The 21,158-nt window shown below is 43.5% G+C and overlaps 1 protein-coding gene across 3 annotated transcripts in view; it reads left to right on the plus strand.

The window, feature by feature from the left end:
* Window positions 1-21,158, plus strand: part of COL12A1 (collagen type XII alpha 1 chain) — a 307,200-nt gene that overhangs the window by 188,327 nt on the left and 97,715 nt on the right. For all 3 annotated transcript variants that reach the window (XM_069235673.1, XM_069235672.1, XM_069235674.1), the window contains 5 exons: window positions 3,192-3,315; window positions 4,263-4,406; window positions 6,923-7,087; window positions 10,072-10,110; window positions 10,205-10,343. In XM_069235673.1, the coding sequence (XP_069091774.1) occupies window positions 3,192-3,315; window positions 4,263-4,406; window positions 6,923-7,087; window positions 10,072-10,110; window positions 10,205-10,343 (611 nt within the window). The remainder of the gene's footprint in view (window positions 1-3,191; window positions 3,316-4,262; window positions 4,407-6,922; window positions 7,088-10,071; window positions 10,111-10,204; window positions 10,344-21,158) is intronic.

A 21,158-nucleotide genomic window follows, 5' to 3' on the forward strand; every position in this document is an offset into this window, starting at 1 on the left:
TATCATTGTTCATAGCTAAAATAACCACCACTTTATAAATGTGAAGTATTGCTATAAATTCAATAAGTCTTCTCTATTTATTATAACTAAGCAGCACACATAATCTGTAATCAAGTTTGTGTGGGATTTGTAATGTAGATGAATAATGGACCATGTTTTTGTTAAAAGCACCTATGGATAATATATAGACATAAATAAGCTTTATATATGTTTGGAGTGCATTTTAGATATCTAAAAGGGTACTTTCCTATGTTACACATGGTCTAAAAATATTTGTAAGGGTGACTGCAAAAATAGTACAAAACTAATGTCCAATATTTTCCCACAATTACAGCTTATTATCTATTAAAGGGTCACTGTTAATTGGGATCACAAGACTGTCTTGGTTTCTCAATCGCAAAGAGTACCAGAGCTGAGTGACATTTGTGCACCCTACCCGATTGTAATGTGCTTACCTTAATTAATGCACTCTGCCTTAGTTTTAAAGAAATGGATACGATCACTCTTGTACTAAAACCAAAGAGAATCGTGGCTGAGAATTTGCTGGAAACACATTTGGCACAATTGGAAAATGATTTAAGTGCTGATGATTCATCCCCACCTCTTGAGTAACTGCGCCGTAGGTTGTACAAACTTGCCTCCGCCTTGGTATGTACCTTTAATCAGGCTTTTTCACTGTAGAATCCAAAGGAAGTACGTATGGGCATGCCCTTACTCTGTTACTAATGTTTTCTGTCACGTCCCTGGTAGCAGCAGTTACGTTAGAGACTGACGTCTTCCTCTCAATGCCAGGAGCTCTGCCGGAGAAGTTCAGGGCAACGGATTGTCTTAATCACTTTGATAGGGCAACAGCTAATAAGGATTCAAACGTGTTTTTTTTTCAGCCTTTTGGCATTCACTAACATTCTAGCAATCTCTTGCCTATCAGTTGAAATAAGTGTTTTATGGTCGTGCCACTTTGGTGAGCTAATTATGTGTGCAGGCTCCCCTGTAGAACTCAGTTGCATCTGTTAGGAAGTTCACAGTGTCTTGCCAGCCATGTGTTCTTCATCTGAAAAGTGAGCATAAGAGATTGCCTGCTTTATTCTGCACCCTATCTAACATTCTTGAGTCTTTCCATTCCTTTAATTGAACAGTTTGGGTGGGCATGATGAGGTATCAGTGAAATGTAATCCTCTCTAACATGTTGACATTTGGACATGGTATGTGTCTTGCTACCTCTCCTGAAGAAGCTCAAACAGGGTATTGCTGACATACTGGACACCTACTCATTTTGGGAAAGTTAATTGAGAACGCTGATGTGGACCAGCTCCATCATGCAATCTAGTGCAACAATGTCTAGCTTTAGACCATGCTGTTGCCTGAAGGCAAGGAACAGCCATAGGAAGCTGCCTCTCTATATGGTGCAATAAAAAGAAGTACACAGTGCAGAGATTTCAGTGGATCCCCAATTAGTTTGCAGAGGCAAAAGTAGTTAGGACTAATGCTCTATTTTGTGGTAGTGTGGGTGAGCAGTTACGCTTATCAGAGGGTAGTGCTAAGCATTTGTTGCACTCACAGAGGCAATAAATGAGACACACACTTAAAGAAAACATCTGAGACCAAATTACAAAAATAACTCTTCTTTTTATATGTGTGTTCAAACCCAAAAACGTCCTAATCAGGTAAGCACGAAGTAAGCAAGAGCTTTACTGTTCTTGCCATTTTATTTATTATTTATCTATGAAAAAGTTTGCCATCTTGGTGCAAGAAGTCCTAGGAACATACATGAGGGGTGGGAAAGAGGAGGGAAGTAAAAAAAAAAAATGTTGTTGCACAAAAAGCCATTAGATTAATTTATATTTGAACCAGTCTATGGTAGAAGACAGTTCCAAAGGAAAAGCGTTCCAAAGATGGAGGGTGCAGTTTGAAAACATTACAGACAGAGGACGGACATTTAATATAAGTCACTAGTTAAAGGACTAGTGCACCAGATCTGAAGGACCTAGTTGTGAGGTAAGGCCTTGTCAGGTCAGTACAAAATGCAGAATCTATGCCATGGAATGGGTGATGGGTCATTGCATGGCCTTAAAGTAGATGTTCTACTTCATAAGGAGTCAGTACAGTGCCCAGTGAGCCGCGTAAATATTGAATTTCCATAAGCCACATATCAGTCTAGCGGCTAGTCTCTGCAGCCCCTGCAACTTAATTCCAAGAACAAGGTATTAGAGCTTGTCAGAGGTCAGAGTACACAGGTGCCCACCACTGGGGCAGGAATAGAAGTGGGTAAGAAGGAAAGAACCTAACAAGAACTCTGACAATTGAAAGCCTGACAAATACACCTTTTGACCCAGGTCGTGCACTTGGTGGAACAAGACCCCAAAGCCTAGCTGGCCCGTAGAAGTTATTATTGTTGATCATCAGGACTCTTGTCTTATAACTGTTAACGTCTGGATCTTACAGAGAAAGACCCCTATCTTCCTGACACACTCAGAGGAATGGTGACTGCATTTCAGTGAACGCTCATGGTCATCAGCATAAAATGTAATTTTGAGACTAAAAAGGGACCTAACCCCTCCCCCCAAAGCCAGCACAATTGGCTCCTAGAAACAATTGTGTAATCTCAGAACCTTGAATGTTTGTATTTTTTATGATGAAAAACATCTATTATCTCGCATGGAAGCACCACATTACTTCAGTTTTATGATCAAATTGAAACGGAAACCTGATAAAGTGTGGCCAGTGACAGTGTCAACCATCACCCCTGCTAATGGAGGTCTGGCTACCAGACCTGAGCATAAGCAACAGACTGAGCAGGCGCCACGAAAGATAATGGCCATTGTATGGAAGGAGTCACACTTTAAAGACAATCCACAACCGAAATGGATATGCAATGACGCTCTTGGTCTGATTACATGTTGAAATAAGAGCCTGATTGTTAGTCATTCCTTTACGGGTTATTTCCTGCCTTTTCATATATTTGCATTGCTCTTTTCAATGCCCGTGGCAGCGGGGCACTAATTGAAGGTAATTCCCTTCAGCCTCTTTAATGGTGCTTTCCTTCAGCATGATACGCGGACACTAATTACTGAGCAATTATCTCCTAGCATTAGGATTACACAAGTCACTTTTAACAGAAGTATTTTTGTTTGGATAATTCGCAAAGTAATTGGAAGCATGTGACTAAACCGCATAATCTCCTTATTTTCCAGGTTTCTTTTGTCCAGTTCAGCGATGATGCGCAAACTGAGTTTAAACTGAACACTTATGCTGACAAAGCGTTGGCCCTGGGGGCACTTCAGGACATTCGCTACAAAGGAGGAAACACTAAAACAGGCACGTGGGCATTCTGGTATTTTAACGAGTCAGGCTGAGTGCTAGAGTTTTGATGCGTCCACTTTAGCCCTGCGACATTGTAAAGCGTGAATACACACCTTGCAGCAGTGCTTCAGATACCTATGGCTGAAATGACGTAAACAGCGTATTCACATATTGGAAAATGTGTCCATTAAACATGGACGGGAAACGCTAGATACACTTTCAGGCTGTAATATATCCCGGTATACTATGTAATTTGAAGACAAAGGGGCATATTTAGAAGAACTGACGCATCGGCGTGTCAGATTTCTTGCGCCTGCCGCAAATGCCCTAAAGATGCAATGGATGTGTTGCGTTTACAATGCAGGCTCCAGGGCGCAAGGATTCACAGATGTGTCACAAATTCTGACACATCTGTTGGTGCTAAAGTGATGCATTGCTACAGTTGCATTGTAAAAGTTGTGTGGTGCCAGATACTGCAAAACACATGTATCTTGAATTGGGTGAAGAGTTAAATTAATGGTAGATTGTACCACAATTAAACCCCACAGACACCTCTAGAAGAGTAAATTCAGTGGTTTGTTAGTTATGGCGAGAGGTGATAAATTGGTACAATATAATTAAAATGACCCATTTCTTTTGCATTGCTTATTGCTGTGTTTTCTAAAGTTGTTAACATATTTTGCCCACCTCTCACAGAGGGCTGGAAGGATCACTTTTGGGAACACTGATACTTGTAATTCTTATGGAGCGAATTCCTACTTGTAATGTAATTTTATGAACTATTCTCTAGTAACCTTGATTAAACCTAGATTTATGTTGATTTTGACCTTCATACACCTGTGTGAGTCAATGAATTTCTAATGCATTGATTCCCTGTTTCCTATACTGTTTTAAAATTATATTTATAACATGAAAGACACCCCTGAAATGACATATTAAAATATTTGGCAATTAATTCACAGGCAAGGCTCTTGCCTTCATCAAGGATAAGGTCCTGACAGCAGAGAATGGCATGAGAAGGTCTGTGCCCAAGGTTCTGGTGGTTGTGACGGATGGACGCTCCCAGGATGAAGTGAAGAAGTCCGCTCAAGCCATACAGCACTCAGGTGAGCAATCAATAATCAGGTAGAGCATTTGTGAATTACCTGCTTTGTGAGACAGCAATCCAATGCAGCAAGTTACCTTTCAATTGGATGCTTTGCAAAGGTGAAGCAATTTTACATAGGTATATTTATCATTTGAATGTAGTAATCTGATATAATGTGGAGAAACACATATGCAATTTGCATGATGTGGTAGTGGTGCAAACAATGGACTGGAAAGCGATCTCCGTTCAATCTTCAGTTACGACTGAGGCTGTCATCACAATTCAGTACATTTCAATAGCATGAAGGACATGTGACTCCACAAGGAAGGCAGAGAGTGATTAGGTTTCAAAACCATAAAGGTCTAATAAAGGATTAGCAAAGTTTCAAATTCAAATAATCATTAATAGTTGTAATTAATAATCAATTCATGAATGCAGAAGTCAATGTATAGTTCAATGCAATTCAAAGGCATAGAAAGCAAAGACAAGCTATTATAAAATTGTTTCAAAAAGGAAAGTTGAGCAAGATCAGTTGTCCCATAAAGAGAGCAGCCTAATCTTCTAAATCAGGGTAAGGTTCTGCTAGGAAGTCAGGAAAAAGAGGTCTGCCATAAAGGCATCTGCTATAAAGACATCTACTGCAAAGTAAGGAGAAGGGAATCTGCTTAAGGGTCCGCAAAGAAGTTTCTACTGGAAAATGGAAATAGGCATCTGAAATTGTTTGCATTGCATTAGTGTAAATCACATATTTCTAACATTTCACTACACCTATACATGATTCCATTATGAAGAACCAGTGAAAGTAAGCCATAACCAGATGAGGTAACTTCATTATTTCAAGCTAATTCACAATTAACTCACTCTAAACAGTCTTTGAGCTACCAGTTGTCTGCAATTTTATAAGATACATTCAGTTCAGGCAGTAATCTTGGGCTTTGATTTGGGTGGATGCTTTTGTGGCACAAAGTGACAAAAGCCTATAGATACAGTGCAAGATTGGGCAGACGTACAGTAGCGTCTGTGCAACCACTGGGTGCTTACATGTTGAAAAGTGACATAAAGAAGTACGGTGATTTAGTTACCATTATAAAAGCCTGCAGGCTGAAGGTACAATTGCGCAGCACCTCACAAGTGTCCACATAACTATTAATAAATAACCACCAATTCCTTTTGTGTGGCTTTATCAACAGCCTTTGCTCCACTCATTTACAAAATATTCTTATCTATCCAATAAGTCATATATTGCTTTTCTATTTTTGACCACTCTGTTCTGTTATTCCACTGCATTTAGTGGAGAGCACTTTGTTGGGTCAAAAGAACAGTGCAGGTAGTTCTATGTCTCTATATTCCCTGCACCTATCCCCGCTTTGTGTCTCTTTGGTCCCGCCTCTGCCAAAACATAAAAGGTGGAATGATCTCACCCATGTGGGTCTTCTGTGGACTATGAAGGTACGGTTTGCCTTGTTGCAGCACTACAATAAGGCATACGACACACCTATAGAATATATATAAGAATAGAATATATAGAGTAAGAAGAATATGTTGGCAGGAGAAATGAATGTCGGAGTTGCTTATTTTGTAATACATTTGTTGATAGATTTGCAACACACTTAACAATGCTCTTTTTACCTGTGTTTAGTGGAAAAAGTGCTCCCGTAACAAATTTGTTATTTCAAGAACAGGGACATCTTAAGAATTTTGGGGACCTTGGGCCAAACATGTTTTGGGGGCCCATGTTCGGAACAGCTTTGAATTTATGATCCAATATCAGCTTTTTCATGCCCTCTTTGGCCAGGTCACTGACACAGCACAGACGCTTTGGTCCACAATCTAAACATGTTTTCATCTAATATTCAGGGATAGTGATGTGTGTTTTCAATATTGTAATATAGTAGCAGATCACAAAAATTATTGCAAAAAACTTTGCGACCCACTGCCATTTTTCATACGTGAGGTCCTGTTTTGATCTAAACTGAAGCTATTTTATGGATGGTGCTGAAAAATATAAACACAAAATTTCTCTGCAAAATGTCTGTAATAGACTCCCATACATCACCTGCAGTAAAAATAAATTAAAGGAAAGTAATATTTAAAACAATGTATGTTTAAGAATCATTCAAGGTCACCAGGACAGGACTGTGTGAAATGCACCGCCTGAAAGGCTGGGACCCTGGGTCAGAGGCCACTTTGCCCATGCCTTAAAACATCTCTGTTCAAGGCAGTTTAGTATACTGCACCAAAAACATTTCACAGGCCTAATTTTAAGCAATTGGTTTATTAATGGGAACCTCAACTAAAGTCAATCAGTGACCAGTGAGGGAACACCCATTAAATAATGTAAAAATCCCCCATTAAGTTGCCATACCTAACTCTAAGGGTGGGTTCCTGTTGATGCTGGAAAAAAGCACCTACGATGTTGCTATGTGCAGTTGAATCTTAAAAACTCGGTCAAAGGGTCCTGAATAGGAGGTAGACTGAGGGGAGGAGAGGAAAAATGTGCATCTTTGTAATGACGGATGTTCTTTCATTCAACAGGTTTCAGTGTCTTTGTGATTGGTGTTGCCGATGTCGACTACCACGAATTGAGGAACATTGGCAGCAAGCCGAGCGATCGCCACGTATTTGTTGTTGACGACTTTGATGCATTCGAAAAGATTGAGGATAATCTCATAACGTTTGTTTGTGAGACAGCCTCGTCAAGTAAGTAAAACAAGTACTGGATGCTTGGAAAATGACCTGGTGTAATGGGTCGAGATCAGTTGATAGCACATTATTGAATAGGGACATGACAACAGAAGGAGGGAAGCCACAATATCAGCTACTTTTCAACCATAACACTTCAGTAATTAATATGTAAACCATATTTATTTATTTTCTAAAACGTAGAATTGTTCAATCTGCCTCCTGAATCGATAGAATCTGCTAAGGAGTAACATGGCCTGCACCCCAAGAATGAGCAAGAGTTGTTGTTGGAGTAGTTCCCTATAGCATAACCGGCATTTGCATGTTTTTTGCAGCTTGAATTACTCCATATTGCAGAATGTTATACAAAGACTTGCGAAGCCCCCCTAATTCTCATTACTTATGCTCCCAAAATATATATCCACAAAATATATTTCAGTGAAAGAAGTAATATGCACATGCATTGTCAGGGATGATCCTACAGGCACAGAAAAATATGTTTCTATCTTTACCTTGAAGTTGTTATAATGTTCGAGGAACATTATGTAATTTTGGACGTAATGTTGCCCTTGCAGTGCTGCGTGAAGAAGTGTTCCCCACAGTTATGGTTCCTAGGCAAACAATATAATAATGTATGGGCCTGGAGCATGTGCTATCAGAGTAACATTTCTGGAACAGCATTCCTTTCTTATGGTGCAAAGGCGGCCGAACACTACATGGGTGGTCTACAATCTGCAATGCCTTCAGGGTTCCCCTGAGTATATGAACGATGGGTACCATGGTGTGGGCATGGCATGCTATCAATGGCATGCCAGACTTACCTTGCACAGAGTCATACACCGCCTCCAATGGTGTGTACTTTATATCGCTTTGTTAGCATACCCATTCACCAGAACTTGCAATGGAGGTGTGTAATACCTATGATTACGCCCCAGTTGTGGAAGACCCAAGGCTCTTTCTGAAGGTAACAGAGGTGTAATCCACCCATAGTGTTAGAGGGGGGAGACAGAAATTGCCTTTGGGCCAGTATGTGTTTCATTTCATTTTTTATAATATGGGACTGGAAATGTGTTTTTTACTTACATAGTGCTTCATAGAAAATACAAAAAATGGAATTGGTGAGCTACAATAATGCCTGGTGGATTAAACATGGTTCGGAGAGAGAGAAACTATTCATAGATTTACTAATCATTCATAAAAATTCCAAATGCATTTTAGATATCTAAAAGGGTACTTACAGAAATAAACTTTAGGTAAACAAATATTACCCATTTTTTAATGTAGGTGAAAGATACGTATATATAGTAATAATGTAAACGGCGGGACTGTCAGTAAGAGACTAACAAGGAATAACTTTTTATACTGATACCTTCACCCTTTATACACATGATAAAACATGATCCATGTGCACAGCTGTCAAATATTGAGGACAGGCATTGCTTCATGGAGGAACTAATGGCATAGTAGCAGTTGAGGCACCTTCCTTCAATGTAATATTTGATATCGCAGAGGTGGTACTCCATATTGTAGATACAAGTGATGACCAGTGCTGAACATCAATAGATAAGCCTGCCCACTTATTCTGCTCCCACACTTCCAAAAACAACACGTACCTATAATTGCCATACTTTCCCTGAACCTTCTTACCTCCTTTCCTTCCCGGGTTACCAGAAGAAAAAAGTGTCTTCTGCGGTTGTGATTCTCCTTCATTCATAAGGTACTTTTATGTTTGTTTCTTCCATAATTTATGGAACAGTTCTCATTTTACATGAGATTGTGGTAAGCTTTCATGGCATTTTTATCTTTAACTTGATCCTCCATAATTGGGATTTTATACTGGGTCAGGATTTATATCAGTTTCTCATTCTGAATAACTGATTTGTTTATGTTAAGCCTTAGTGCACTAGGATATCATGCATTATGTACGGGTAGCTGAACATTACGGGGCAGGTAGGTTCATCCTGGATTTCATGGGACTCCAAGCTATCTGTGATGTGTATTGATTTCAGAGGTTGTGCAGTGCAAATGGGAGAGAACAATTGCAAGGGCAATCCATTAGTGTCACCCTCAAGTGTCAATCGAATTCTATCTCCTGTCGCAACTAACCTTTGTACAGTATTTGGCTGGCAAGGTAGCTGAAGGTGCTGAAGATTATCCTGTTTCTGAGCTAGAACATGTTGCACTCATATCCTGTCATTCAAAGTTTATGCACTTGCGTTGTCCTTGCATCACGAAAGTCAATGCAAGGCAACACGATTGCTGAAGTGACAAATATAAAGCCATGCAAATCAAGACTTGTGTGGCTTTGTGTCACTTTTCAGCCACAGAGTAACACAATGCGGCACCTTGGATTGCCTTGTGTTACCCTGTGTTGGGTAGGTGTTACATAGGTAGAGCATGGGCATTCCCATGCATCCACCAATGCATTTTGACACAAACTCAAAGTCACTAAGGTCAGTAAACCAGGGTTTCTGTGAAAATGATGCACCTACCAGAGACAGTCGTTTCGAGGAGAAACATATTTATTTCTCCTTGTTACTTCCACTTTTCATGTGTGCTTCATTCTGCAGCATGCATGCAAAGAGGAATCCACCTCTAAGGAATATTTTTGTGCAGGAAGGTACTCCTTACTGTACAAACATGATCCCGACACCAACACAGGCATCCTAGCACCATGGGGGAGGGGGCCTGAATTGACACTAAGCAGTCACTAGTGCGCCAACACAAGGCACGAGTAGAAGTTTGCCATATCTTTGTAGATATAGCACATTCCTCCTCTCTCCCTTTCATACAACACAACACAGCACGTGCTCTTGGTGTGCTGCATTGCTTGAAAGACTAGTAAATTTGGCCCTTAATGTCAGCGTTGGGGAATTCTGGAAATAGAGCTCCAAATCAACAACTTAGTGGACAGAAAGTCACAATAGCGCTGGACTGCTGATGAATGTTTCCCTCTCACACCACCAGGGAATCTAACCTGCTGCTTGTCCCTTGTATTTCAGCCTGCCCACTCATCTACCTAGAAGGATACACGTCACCAGGTAAGAACCAATGAGCTTGCAGAAAAACACCGATATTGTGATTACTTGGCTTTTTATGTGTTTCTAATGCATTTAACCAATGATTTGTTTTAAGGTTTCCGAATGCTGGAAGCTTACAATCTCACCGAGAAGAATTTTGCTTCCGTACCAGGCGTGGCGATGGAACCAGGATCGTTCAATAGCTATGTAGCGTACACTCTGCATAAAGACGCCTTAATCACGCAGCCTACATCGTAAGTGTTGGGGTTGGAAGCGTTGGGGGATCACAGCTACTGATTTGCTGAAAGTGTACCAGACATTCACTGCTAGAGTGTCCAGCACTATTACATTTTGATTAGTGCCCATAACGCCACTCTGCAATCTGCGACTTCCTGTTCGAAGTAGTTTTTTAGATATAGTGAATTGTAAACATTTCAAATGCACCGTAACCTTTGCCCTAAACTTCGCACACAAACAGACTATGCTGCGGTTTTTAGAACACCCTTGGTTGTACTAATTTGAGATACATTTTGAATTGGTCAGATAAAAAGAAAATCTGTTTTTCTTTACTGGTCTCATCATCTTCCCTGTCTTTTAGATGCATACTTAATTTGTGCTAAAATGAGCAGAGCAAGGTTCCACTGTAAAACTGTTTAAAGTCTGTGAACGCTAAGTACCCTGTTCTACATGAAATCCAAATTGGCATATAAATAGGGCAATGTATTAAAACCAGCTGCACAACTGTACTCAAATAATGCACACTCTCTAAAAGTAGATGTATTAAGATCACTTGTGTTCATTGAATTTCATGCAGTACATTGCGTTTCACTACAGTTATATTTTACTTATAACAGGTTGCAAATTCCAGATTACAGCTGGACAAAAATCAATTAAATGAGTTTAATTAGGCCTAAACGTGTTGGAAGAACCTTGCTTCAATGATACGCAGGATTAGCGATCACCTTGGGCCACTAGTCTTATTCATGCACACCTAACTCCCGTGCTACTAGGCGTTATGTGGTCTAGACAGGAGTTCAGTGGACTTGCATCCCACTTAACTCTGGTTCCTTGTGATCATCTAATATGATACACGATTAACCCTTAAAATTGCCCAACGATGGTCAGCTCCTCAAATCACAGCTTGCACACCTGCTATACAAACCATAACCCCCATACCAAATACAATGCTTACAAGATCACCTTGATGTAGCACACGACTTTACAAATTACATAAATGATTGCCACTGGTGACCTATTACCTTACCATTAACATTATGAATGACACAACTAACTGGTGGTTCTGCAACAATTTTATTGTTTTAACATCCAGTTTTCTTTTTACAACATGTGATTTTGAAGCAAAATGTAAAGCTGCTGGAGTTATAGCATAACTTAAGATCAAATTAGAGGGAAGTTTTAATTGCATTAGGGGCCCAAATACTGGCAGCCTTGAACTGGACTGCTCGGTATGTGCTATGTTTTGGAGTTAGCAAGTTAGTACAGGAATGGAGACAACACAATCTGAATTATAAACAGGCACACAGCTTGGTCTCAAATGTGGGCTCCTGTGCACATGCTCCGACTAGGCCTGTGCATTTATCATGACACGACCGCAGATGCTGTCCTGTTGCCTGCACATGCTAACATGCCCTGACACAACAATTTCCCAGTAATACCATTTCACAGCACTTAATGTACGGGGAGGAGTCGAGGGAGGCTAAACCAAATGCTAGCAAAACATAGCAGCTTCCCAAAACCTGAGAAATCAAATTTCAGTAAAGGATTTGGATGGATCTTTTTAGAATTAATTTCTTGTCTAGATGTTTAACTGGTCAACTGCAGTGGCGTTACATTAGCCCCTGCAGCCCCTGCAGTGCGGCGGACAAGTTCCAGGGGGCTCGCTTAGCACAGTACACTGACTAGGTCTGACTCTGGGACCACTTAGTTTGATACAGTCTGCAGTTATGCACCGTGCACAAAGTTATGCACCGCGCACTGGCTGGCACTGTGCATGTGCCATTAAAACACCCCTTGGAGGCTCAGCTTGTGTGGCCACAGCTGCTGCACATTCACATTTGGCGCATGCTGTGCTGCCTGTGCATCACTGCATGGCCTTCTGAGTGGGGGATGGTGGGTCAAGGTGTGTTGTGTGGTTATGCGCAGTGTAAATTGCACTTGTGATGGCTCCAGCGGTCTACACCTGCTGCAAGGTTAAGTGAGTACTATACCATGTCAAAAAGGTGCAGTATAATTCACCCTGTGTGCAATGCTACACCCAATGAATGTGCAGGTATAATGTAAGTGTACTTTGAAGAGGGCGCTATATTATTCCACTGTGTGGCCATACATGTGCAAGCTAAGTGTATAGTACAGGAGTCCAGATTCCACCTTGCAAGTGTGCCTTTCAGGGCCTGGCGAGGGGATCGGCAGCCAGTCCTGGGCCCAGTACTGAGAGATGGTGAGTGATACCCTCCCTAGACAGGGGAAAACCCACTAAGCTGCATTGGCTCCAGACACCCCCAGATCTCACTGTATTACACAGACCCAAGGCAGGGGACTCACTGAGGTCTTTCTCAGAGCCCTCAGCAACCATCCCATGTGCAGTCACTGCACAGAAGTAGCCAAAATCTTCAAATTACATCGAGCATTCCTCATGAATAAGTACACAAGGTAGCTCTGTCTCAAAGAGTGCATCATTCCAGCTAGGATCTTAAAATGTCATGCACGGCCACCATATTTAGCACTTAAGTAAATGCCAAATTAGATTAAAACCAATGCTCCTGACGAGTTAAATGCTCACACATGGTGTCCATGGTAAAGTGCAGGTCTCAAATTGGAATCTTAACTACGCCTTTGAGAAATCATAAGTGGTTACTCAATGCATACGTTTGTGTGTAATCACATGTAAATACACTGTATTGAGTTTAGGAGCCTCATGCATGCAGTTCCTATGTTCTCTGTATGATAAAGCTACAAAAAAGCAGGGGCTGTTTCTCTTTGCAAGAACCGTCGGAGTCCTATAGCCTGAAGTTTAAGGAAGGAGTTAACATTCCTTTCCTGGTAGACACTGAGATGACATAGCAAGAGAATGTGTGTGGTGGGCTACACACAGTGGAGCTTTAAAGGCCAAGACAGGAAATATGGTTCAGGGCTTCTTTTCCTTTGGTGCCTAGGATAATGGGTCACCAAACCAGTTTGGGTGAGACCAACATTGTTTCCCTGTGGAAGGGAAAGGGTGTAAATGGGTTTCATGAGGAATGTCCCATTTTTAACTTAACAGTTGCTACATTTTAAAAGCTTCTAAATGACCACTCACTTTATAGAATTTTAGCTACAAGTGAGAATCCTGTACTTAACTGTGGAGTAGCTAGGATGGAGGATCAGAGAGAGTACATACATCTCCCCCACCTGCAAGGTTTGCTATATCTGATCATGCTCAAGATGGGAACTTCGAAGTTACACTGGCATACTTCACATGATGAAGTTTGCTGCCTGCCACATTCAGGACAAGACCTGGACATAGACCACAAACTAGGAGAAAACAGTAAAGGTCATCATTTTGTGTTACCCCCTTATCAACTGCCTTCATCTAGTGAGCGAAAACCTATGTATTTCCCTGCCAATGGAAGGACCAGGAAAATGTGGCAAATCTGCAGTCCTGTGTTGCAGAGTTCCACTATTTAAATCCAGCTGTAGCCATGACTGCAACATAGTGTACAGCAAATAGTAATGTGCCTATAAAATAAACAGAGTTTGTTTTTTAGCAGGCATCATAACTATAACTATTATAGAGTAGGTTTTGAGAAAATCGTACATATTGCACTGAAGTGCTGTCCACTCACTTGTGCCCAATAATTTGTCTCACTGATTTCCTCACAATGATGACCCTCTCTCTTTATCTTCCAATGGTGTTTCTGCTATGTAGCATCATGCATGTGTTGGTATACTGAGCGCTGGCGTAATTTATTGATTAGCAGAAATCTGCACTGCAGGAAATGAATCTCAAAATATCCCCAGCATGAAGAGAGAAATTAAATAAATTTGGATGTGGACAAGTGATGATGTTAGCTTGTAGAATGGGTTGTGCCACTTACTGATTAATTCTGCTCCTTTCAGCTTGCACAGACACTTTTTGTGCCTCGGAAAGAAAGATTAAATTAGTCTTGAATAAGAGTGGGTGAAACAATTCAGTGACAAGTTCGTAGAGTAGAATCACCTTCTTTAGCACAATTGGAGGGTTGATTTTGGTTAGGAAAAAACATTTCCAGAATTTGCTGTGCAGGTGTTCTAGAATGAAAGGATAGAGGATTCCATTCTTGAATACAGAAAATGGAAAATGCATTTAGTTGTGTCATTTTGTAAAACCATATCAGTTATCCTGAGTGTAAGGAAATGCCTCCTTGGCATGGTTGCCCCCTGACTTTTTGCCTTTGCTGATGCTATGTTTACAATTGAAAGTGTGCTGAGGCCTGCTAACCAGGCCCCAGCACCAGTGTTCTTTCCCTAACCTGTACTTTTGTATCCACAATTGGCAGACCCTGGCATCCAGATAAGTCCCTTGTAACTGGTACTTCTAGTACCAAGGGCCCTGATGCCAAGGAAGGTCTCTAAGGGCTGCAGCATGTCTTATGCCACCCTGGAGACCTCTCACTCAGCACAGACACACTGCTTGCCAGCTTGTGTGTGCTAGTGAGGACAAAACGAGTAAGTCGACATGGCACTCCCCTCAGGGTGCCATGCCAGCCTCTCACTGCCTATGCAGTATAGGTAAGCCACCCCTCTAGCAGGCCTTACAGCCCTAAGGCAGGGTGCACTATACCATAGGTGAGGGTACCAGTGCATGAGCATGGTACCCCTACAGTGTCTAAACAAAACCTTAGACATTGTAAGTGCAGGGTAGCCATAAGAGTATATGGTCTGGGAGTTTGTCAAACACGAACTCCACAGCACCATAATGGCTACACTGAAAACTGGGAAGTTTGGTATCAAACTTCTCAGCACAATAAATGCACACTGATGCCAGTGTACATTTTATTGTAAAATACACCACAGAGGGCACCTTAGAGGTGCCCCCTGAAACTTAACCGACTATCTGTGTAGGCTGACTAGTTTTAGCAGCCTGCCACAAACCGAGACATGTTGCTGGCCCCATGGGGAGGGTGCCTTTGTCACTCTGAGGCCAGTAACAAAGCCTGCACTGGGTGGAGATGCTAACACCTCTCCCAGGCAGGAATTGTCACACCTGGCGGTGAGCCTCAAAGGCTCACCTCCTTTGTGCCAACCCAGCAGGACACTCCAGCTAGTGGAGTTGCCCGCCCCCTCCGGCCAGGCCCCACTTTTGGCGGCAAGGCCGGAGAAAATAATGAGAATAACAAGGAGGAGTCACTGGCCAGTCAGGACAGCCCCTAAGGTGTCCTGAGCTGAGGTGATTCTAACTTTTAGAAATCCTCCATCTTGCAGATGGAGGATTCCCCCAATAGGGTTAGGATTGTGACCCCCTCCCCTTGGGAGGAGGCACAAAGAGGGTGTACCCACCCTCAGGGCTAGTAGCCATTGGCTACTAACCCCCCAGACCTAAACACGCCCTTAAATTTAGTATTTAAGGGCTACCCTGAACCCTAGAAAATTAGATTCCTGCAACAAGAAGAAGGACTGCCCAGCTGAAAACCCCTGCAGCGGAAGACCAGAAGACGACAACTGCCTTGGCTCCAGAAACTCACCGGCCTGTCTCCTGCCTTCCAAAGATCCTGCTCCAGCGACGCCTTCCGAAGGGACCAGCGACCTCGACACCCTCTGAGGACTGCCCCTGCTTCGAAAAGACAAGAAACTCCCGAGGACAGCGGACCTGCTCCAAGAAAAGCTGCAACTTTGTTTCCAGCAGCTTTAAAGAACCCTGCAAGCTCCCCGCAAGAAGCGTGAGACTTGCAACACTGCACCCGGCGACCCCGACTCGACTGGTGGAGATCCGACGCCTCAGGAGGGACCCCAGGACTACTCTGATACTGTGAGTACCAAAACCTGTCCCCCCTGAGCCCCCCACAGCGCCGCCTGCAGAGGGAATCCCGAGGCTTCCCCTGACCGCGACTCTTTGAACCTAAAGTCCCGACGCCTGGGAGAGACCCTGCACCCGCAGCCCCCAGGACCTGAAGGACCGGACTTTCACTGGAGAAGTGACCCCCAGGAGTCCCTCTCCCTTGCCCAAGTGGAGGTTTCCCCGAGGAATCCCCCCCTTGCCTGCCTGCAGCGCTGAAGAGATCCCGAGATCTCTCATAGACTAACATTGCGAACCCGACGCTTGTTTCTACACTGCACCCGGCCGCCCCCGCGCCGCTGAGGGTGAAATTTCTGTGTGGACTTCTGTCCCCCCCGGTGCCCTACAAAACCCCCCTGGTCTGCCCTCCGACGACGCGGGTACTTACCTGCAAGCAGACCGGAACCGGGGCACCCCCTTCTCTCCATTCTAGCCTATGTGTTTTGGGCACCACTTTGAACTCTGCACCTGACCGGCCCTGAGCTGCTGGTGTGGTGACTTTGGGGTTGCTCTGAACCCCCAACGGTGGGCTACCTTGGACCAAGAACTGAACCCTGTAAGCGTCTTACTTACCTGGTAAAACTAATCAAAACTTACCTCCCCTAGGAACTGTGAAAATTGCACTAAGTGTCCACTTTTAAAACAGCTATTTGTCAATAACTTGAAAAGTATACATGCAATTTTGATGATTTGAAGTTCCTAAAGTACTTACCTGCAATACCTTTCGAATGAGCTATTACATGTAGAATTTGAACCTGTGGTTCTTAAAATAAACTAAGAAAAGATATTTTTCTATATAAAAACCTATTGGCTGGATTTGTCTCTGAGTGTGTGTACCTCATTTATTGTCTATGTGTATGTACAACAAATGCTTAACACTACTCCTTGGATAAGCCTACTGCTCGACCACACTACCACAAAATAGAGCATTAGTATTATCTATTTTTACCACTATTTTACCTCTAAGGGGAACCCTTGGACTCTGTGCATGCTATTCCTTACTTTGAAATAGCACATACAGAGCCAACTTCCCTCTTTGGTGGATCAGCGGTGGGGTACAAGACTTTGCATTTGCTGGACTACTCAGCCAATACCTGATCACACGACAAATTCCAAAATTGTCATTAGAAATTGATTTTTGCAATTTGAAAAGTTTTCTAAATTCTTAAAAGACCTGCTAGGGCCTTGTGTTAGATCCTGTTTAGCATTTCTTTTAGAGTTTAAAAGTTTGTAAAAGTTTGAATTAGATTCTAGAACCAGTTTTAGTTTCTTAAAAAGTATTCCAACTTTTAGAAGCATAATGTCTAGCACAGATGTGAATGTGGTGGAACTCGACACCACACCTTACCTCCATCTACAGATGAGAGAGCTAAGGTCACTCTGTAAACTAAAGAAAATAGCAATGGGCCCCAAACCTACCAAAGTACAGCTCCAGGAGCTTTTGGCAGAGTTTGAAAAGGCCAACCCCTCTGAGGATGGCAACTCAGAGGATGAAGATAGTGACTTGGAGGGAAATTCCCCCCCTCCAGTCCTACTTAGGGAGAGCAGGGCTTCTCAAGCCCTGACTCCACAAATAATAGTCAGAGATGCTGGTTCCCTCACAGGAGGGACCAACAACTCTGAAATCACTGAGGATAACTCCAGTGAAGAGGACATCCAGTTAGCCAGGATGGCCAAAAGATTGGCTTTGGAAAGACAGATCCTAGCCATAGAGAGGGAAAGACAAGAGATGGGCCTAGGACCCATCAATGGTGGCAGCAACATAAATAGGGTCAGAGATTCTCCTGACATGTTGAAAATCCCCAAAGGGATTGTAACTAAATATGAAGATGGTGATGACATCACCAAATGGTTCACAGCTTTTGAGAGGGCTTGTGTAACCAGAAAAGTGAACAGATCTCACTGGGGTGCTCTCCTTTGGGAAATGTTCACAGGAAAGTGTAGGGATAGACTCCTCACACTCTCTGGACAAGATGCAGAATCTTATGACCTCATGAAGGGTACCCTGATTGAGGGCTTTGGATTCTCCACTGAGGAGTACAGGATTAGGTTCAGGGGGGCTCAAAAATCCTCGAGCCAGACCTGGGTTGACTTTGTTGACTACTCAGTGAAAACACTAGATGGTTGGATTCAAGGCAGTGGTGTAAGTAATTATGATGGGCTGTACAATTTATTTGTGAAAGAACACCTGTTAAGTAATTGTTTCAATGATAAACTGCATCAGCATCTGGTAGACCTAGGACCAATTTCTCCCCAAGAATTGGGAAAGAAGGCGGACCATTGGGTCAAGACAAGGGTGTCCAAGACTTCAACAGGGGGTGACCAAAAGAAAGGGGTCACAAAGACTCCCCAGCAGAAGGGTGATGAGACAACCAAAACTAAAAATAGTAAAGAGTCTTCTACAGGCCCCCAAAAACCTGCACAGGAGGGTGGGCCCAGAGCCTCTTCACAAAACAATGGGTACAAGGGTAAAAACTTTGATCCCAAAAAGGCCTGGTGTCATAGCTGTAAACAGCATGGACACCAAACTGGAGACAAGGCCTGTCCCAAGAAAGGTTCCACTCCAAACTCCCATCCAGGTAACACTGGTATGGCTAGTCTCCAAGTGGGATCAACAGTGTGCCCAGAGCAAATCAGGGTCCACACTGAAGCTACTCTAGTTTCTGAGGGTGGGGTGGATTTAGCCACACTAGCTGTCTGGCCGCCTAACATGCAAAAATACAGACAGCAACTCTTAATTAATGGGACTAGAATAGAGGGCCTGAGGGATACAGGTGCCAGTGTCACCATGGTGACAGAGAAACTGGTTTCCCCTGGCCAATACCTGACTGGAAAAACTTACACAGTCACCAACGCTGACAATCAGAGAAAAGTACATCCCATGGCAATGGTTACTTTAGAATGGGGAGGGGTCAATGGCCTGAAACAGGTGGTGGTCTCCTCAAATATCCCGGTGGACTGTCTGCTTGGAAATGACCTGGAGTCCTCAGCATGGGCTGAGGTAGAGCTAAAAACCCATGCAGCAATGCTGGGTATCCCTGAACTGGTGTGTGTGAAAACGAGAGCACAATGCAAGGCACAGGGTGAAAAAGTAGAGCTGGAGTCTGGAAAAATGGCCCAGCCTACCAAGAGAACAGGAAAGTCAGTTGGGAAACCAACTGCAACACAGCAAAAGAAAGGGAACCTCTCTTCTCAGGAAGAAGTTCTGCCCTCTGAGGGAACTGAGCCTTTGGAACTTGAACCTTATCAGGTTGAGCTCTTAGGCCCAGGGGGACCCTCAAGGGAAGAGCTGTGTAAGGGACAAGAAACCTGTCCCTCTCTTGAAGGCCTTAGGCAGCAAGCTGCTGAAGAGTCCAAAGGCAAGAAAAATGGAACACATAGGGTCTATTGGGAAGATGGGCTCCTGTACACTGAGGCCAGAGACCCCAAACCTGGTGCCACTAGGAGAGTGGTAGTGCCTCAGCTGTTCAGAGAGTTCATCCTAACATTGGCCCATGACATTCCCCTTGCTGGACATTTGGGACAAACCAAGACGTGGGAGAGGTTAGTCAACCACTTCTACTGGCCCAATATGTCCAACATGGTTAAGGAGTTTTGCCTCTCCTGCCCCACCTGTCAAGCCAGTGGTAAGACAGGTGGGCACCCAAAGGCCCCCCTCATTCCACTTCCAGTGGTGGGGGTGCCCTTTGAAAGAGTGGGTGTGGACATAGTTGGTCCACTGGAACCTCCCACAGCCTCAGGAAATATGTATATCCTGGTAGTAGTGGATCATGCTACCAGGTATCCTGAAGCTATTCCCCTTAGGTCGACTACTGCCCCTGCAGTAGCCAAGGCCCTCATTGGTATCTTTACCAGAGTGGGTTTCCCTAAGGAGGTGGTGTCTGACAGAGGTACCAACTTCATGTCAGCATACCTAAAGCACATGTGGAATGAGTGTGGAGTGACTTATAAATTCACTACACCTTACCATCCACAAACTAATGGCTTAGTTGAGAGATTCAACAAGACATTAAAAGGCATGATCATGGGGCTCCCAGAAAAACTCAAAAGGAGATGGGATGTCCTCCTGCCATGTCTGCTTTTCGCTTACAGGGAGGTACCACAGAAGGGAGTAGGGTTCTCACCCTTTGAACTTCTGTTTGGTCATCCTGTAAGGGGACCACTTGCCCTTGTTAAAGAAGGCTGGGAGAGACCTCTCCATGAGCCTAAACAGGACATAGTGGACTATGTACTTGGCCTTCGCTCTAGAATGGCAGAGTACATGGAAAAGGCAACCAAAAACCTTGAGGCCAGCCAACAGCTCCAGAAGTTTTGGTATGACCAAAAGGCTGCACTGGTTGAGTTCCAACCAGGGCAGAAAGTCTGGGTTCTGGAGCCTGTGGCTCCCAGGGCACTCCAGGACAAATGGAGTGGCCCTTACCCAGTACTAGAGAGGAAGAGTCAGGTCACCTACTTGGTGGACCTGGGCACAAGCAGGAGCCCCAAAAGGGTGATCCATGTAAACCGCCTTAAGCTCTTCCACGACAGGGCTGATGTCAATCTGTTGATGGTAACAGATGAGGATCAGGAGGCAGAGAGTGAACCTCTCCCTGATCTTCTGTCATCAGACCCAAGAGATGGCACAGTAGATGGAGTGATCTACTCAGACACCCTCTCTGGCCAACAGCAGGCTGATTGTAGGAGAGTCCTACAACAGTTCCCTGAGCTTTTCTCCCTAACCCCTGGTCAGACACCCCTGTGTACCCATGATGTGGACACAGGAGACAGCATGCCTGTCAAAAACAAAATCTTCAGACAGTCTGACCATGTTAAGGAAAGCATCAAGGTGGAAGTCCACAAGATGCTGGAATTGGGAGTAATTGAGCGCTCTGACAGCCCCTGGGCTAGCCCAGTGGTCTTAGTCCCCAAACCTCACACCAAAGATGGAAAGAAAGAGATGAGGTTTTGTGTGGACTACAGAGGGCTCAATTCTGTCACCAAGACAGATGCTCATCCAATTCCAAGAGCTGATGAGCTCATTGATAAATTAGGTGCTGCC

Source organism: Pleurodeles waltl, chromosome 5 (genome assembly GCF_031143425.1).
Source record: "Pleurodeles waltl isolate 20211129_DDA chromosome 5, aPleWal1.hap1.20221129, whole genome shotgun sequence".
In the NCBI taxonomy this organism is placed as follows: Eukaryota; Metazoa; Chordata; class Amphibia; order Caudata; family Salamandridae; genus Pleurodeles; species Pleurodeles waltl.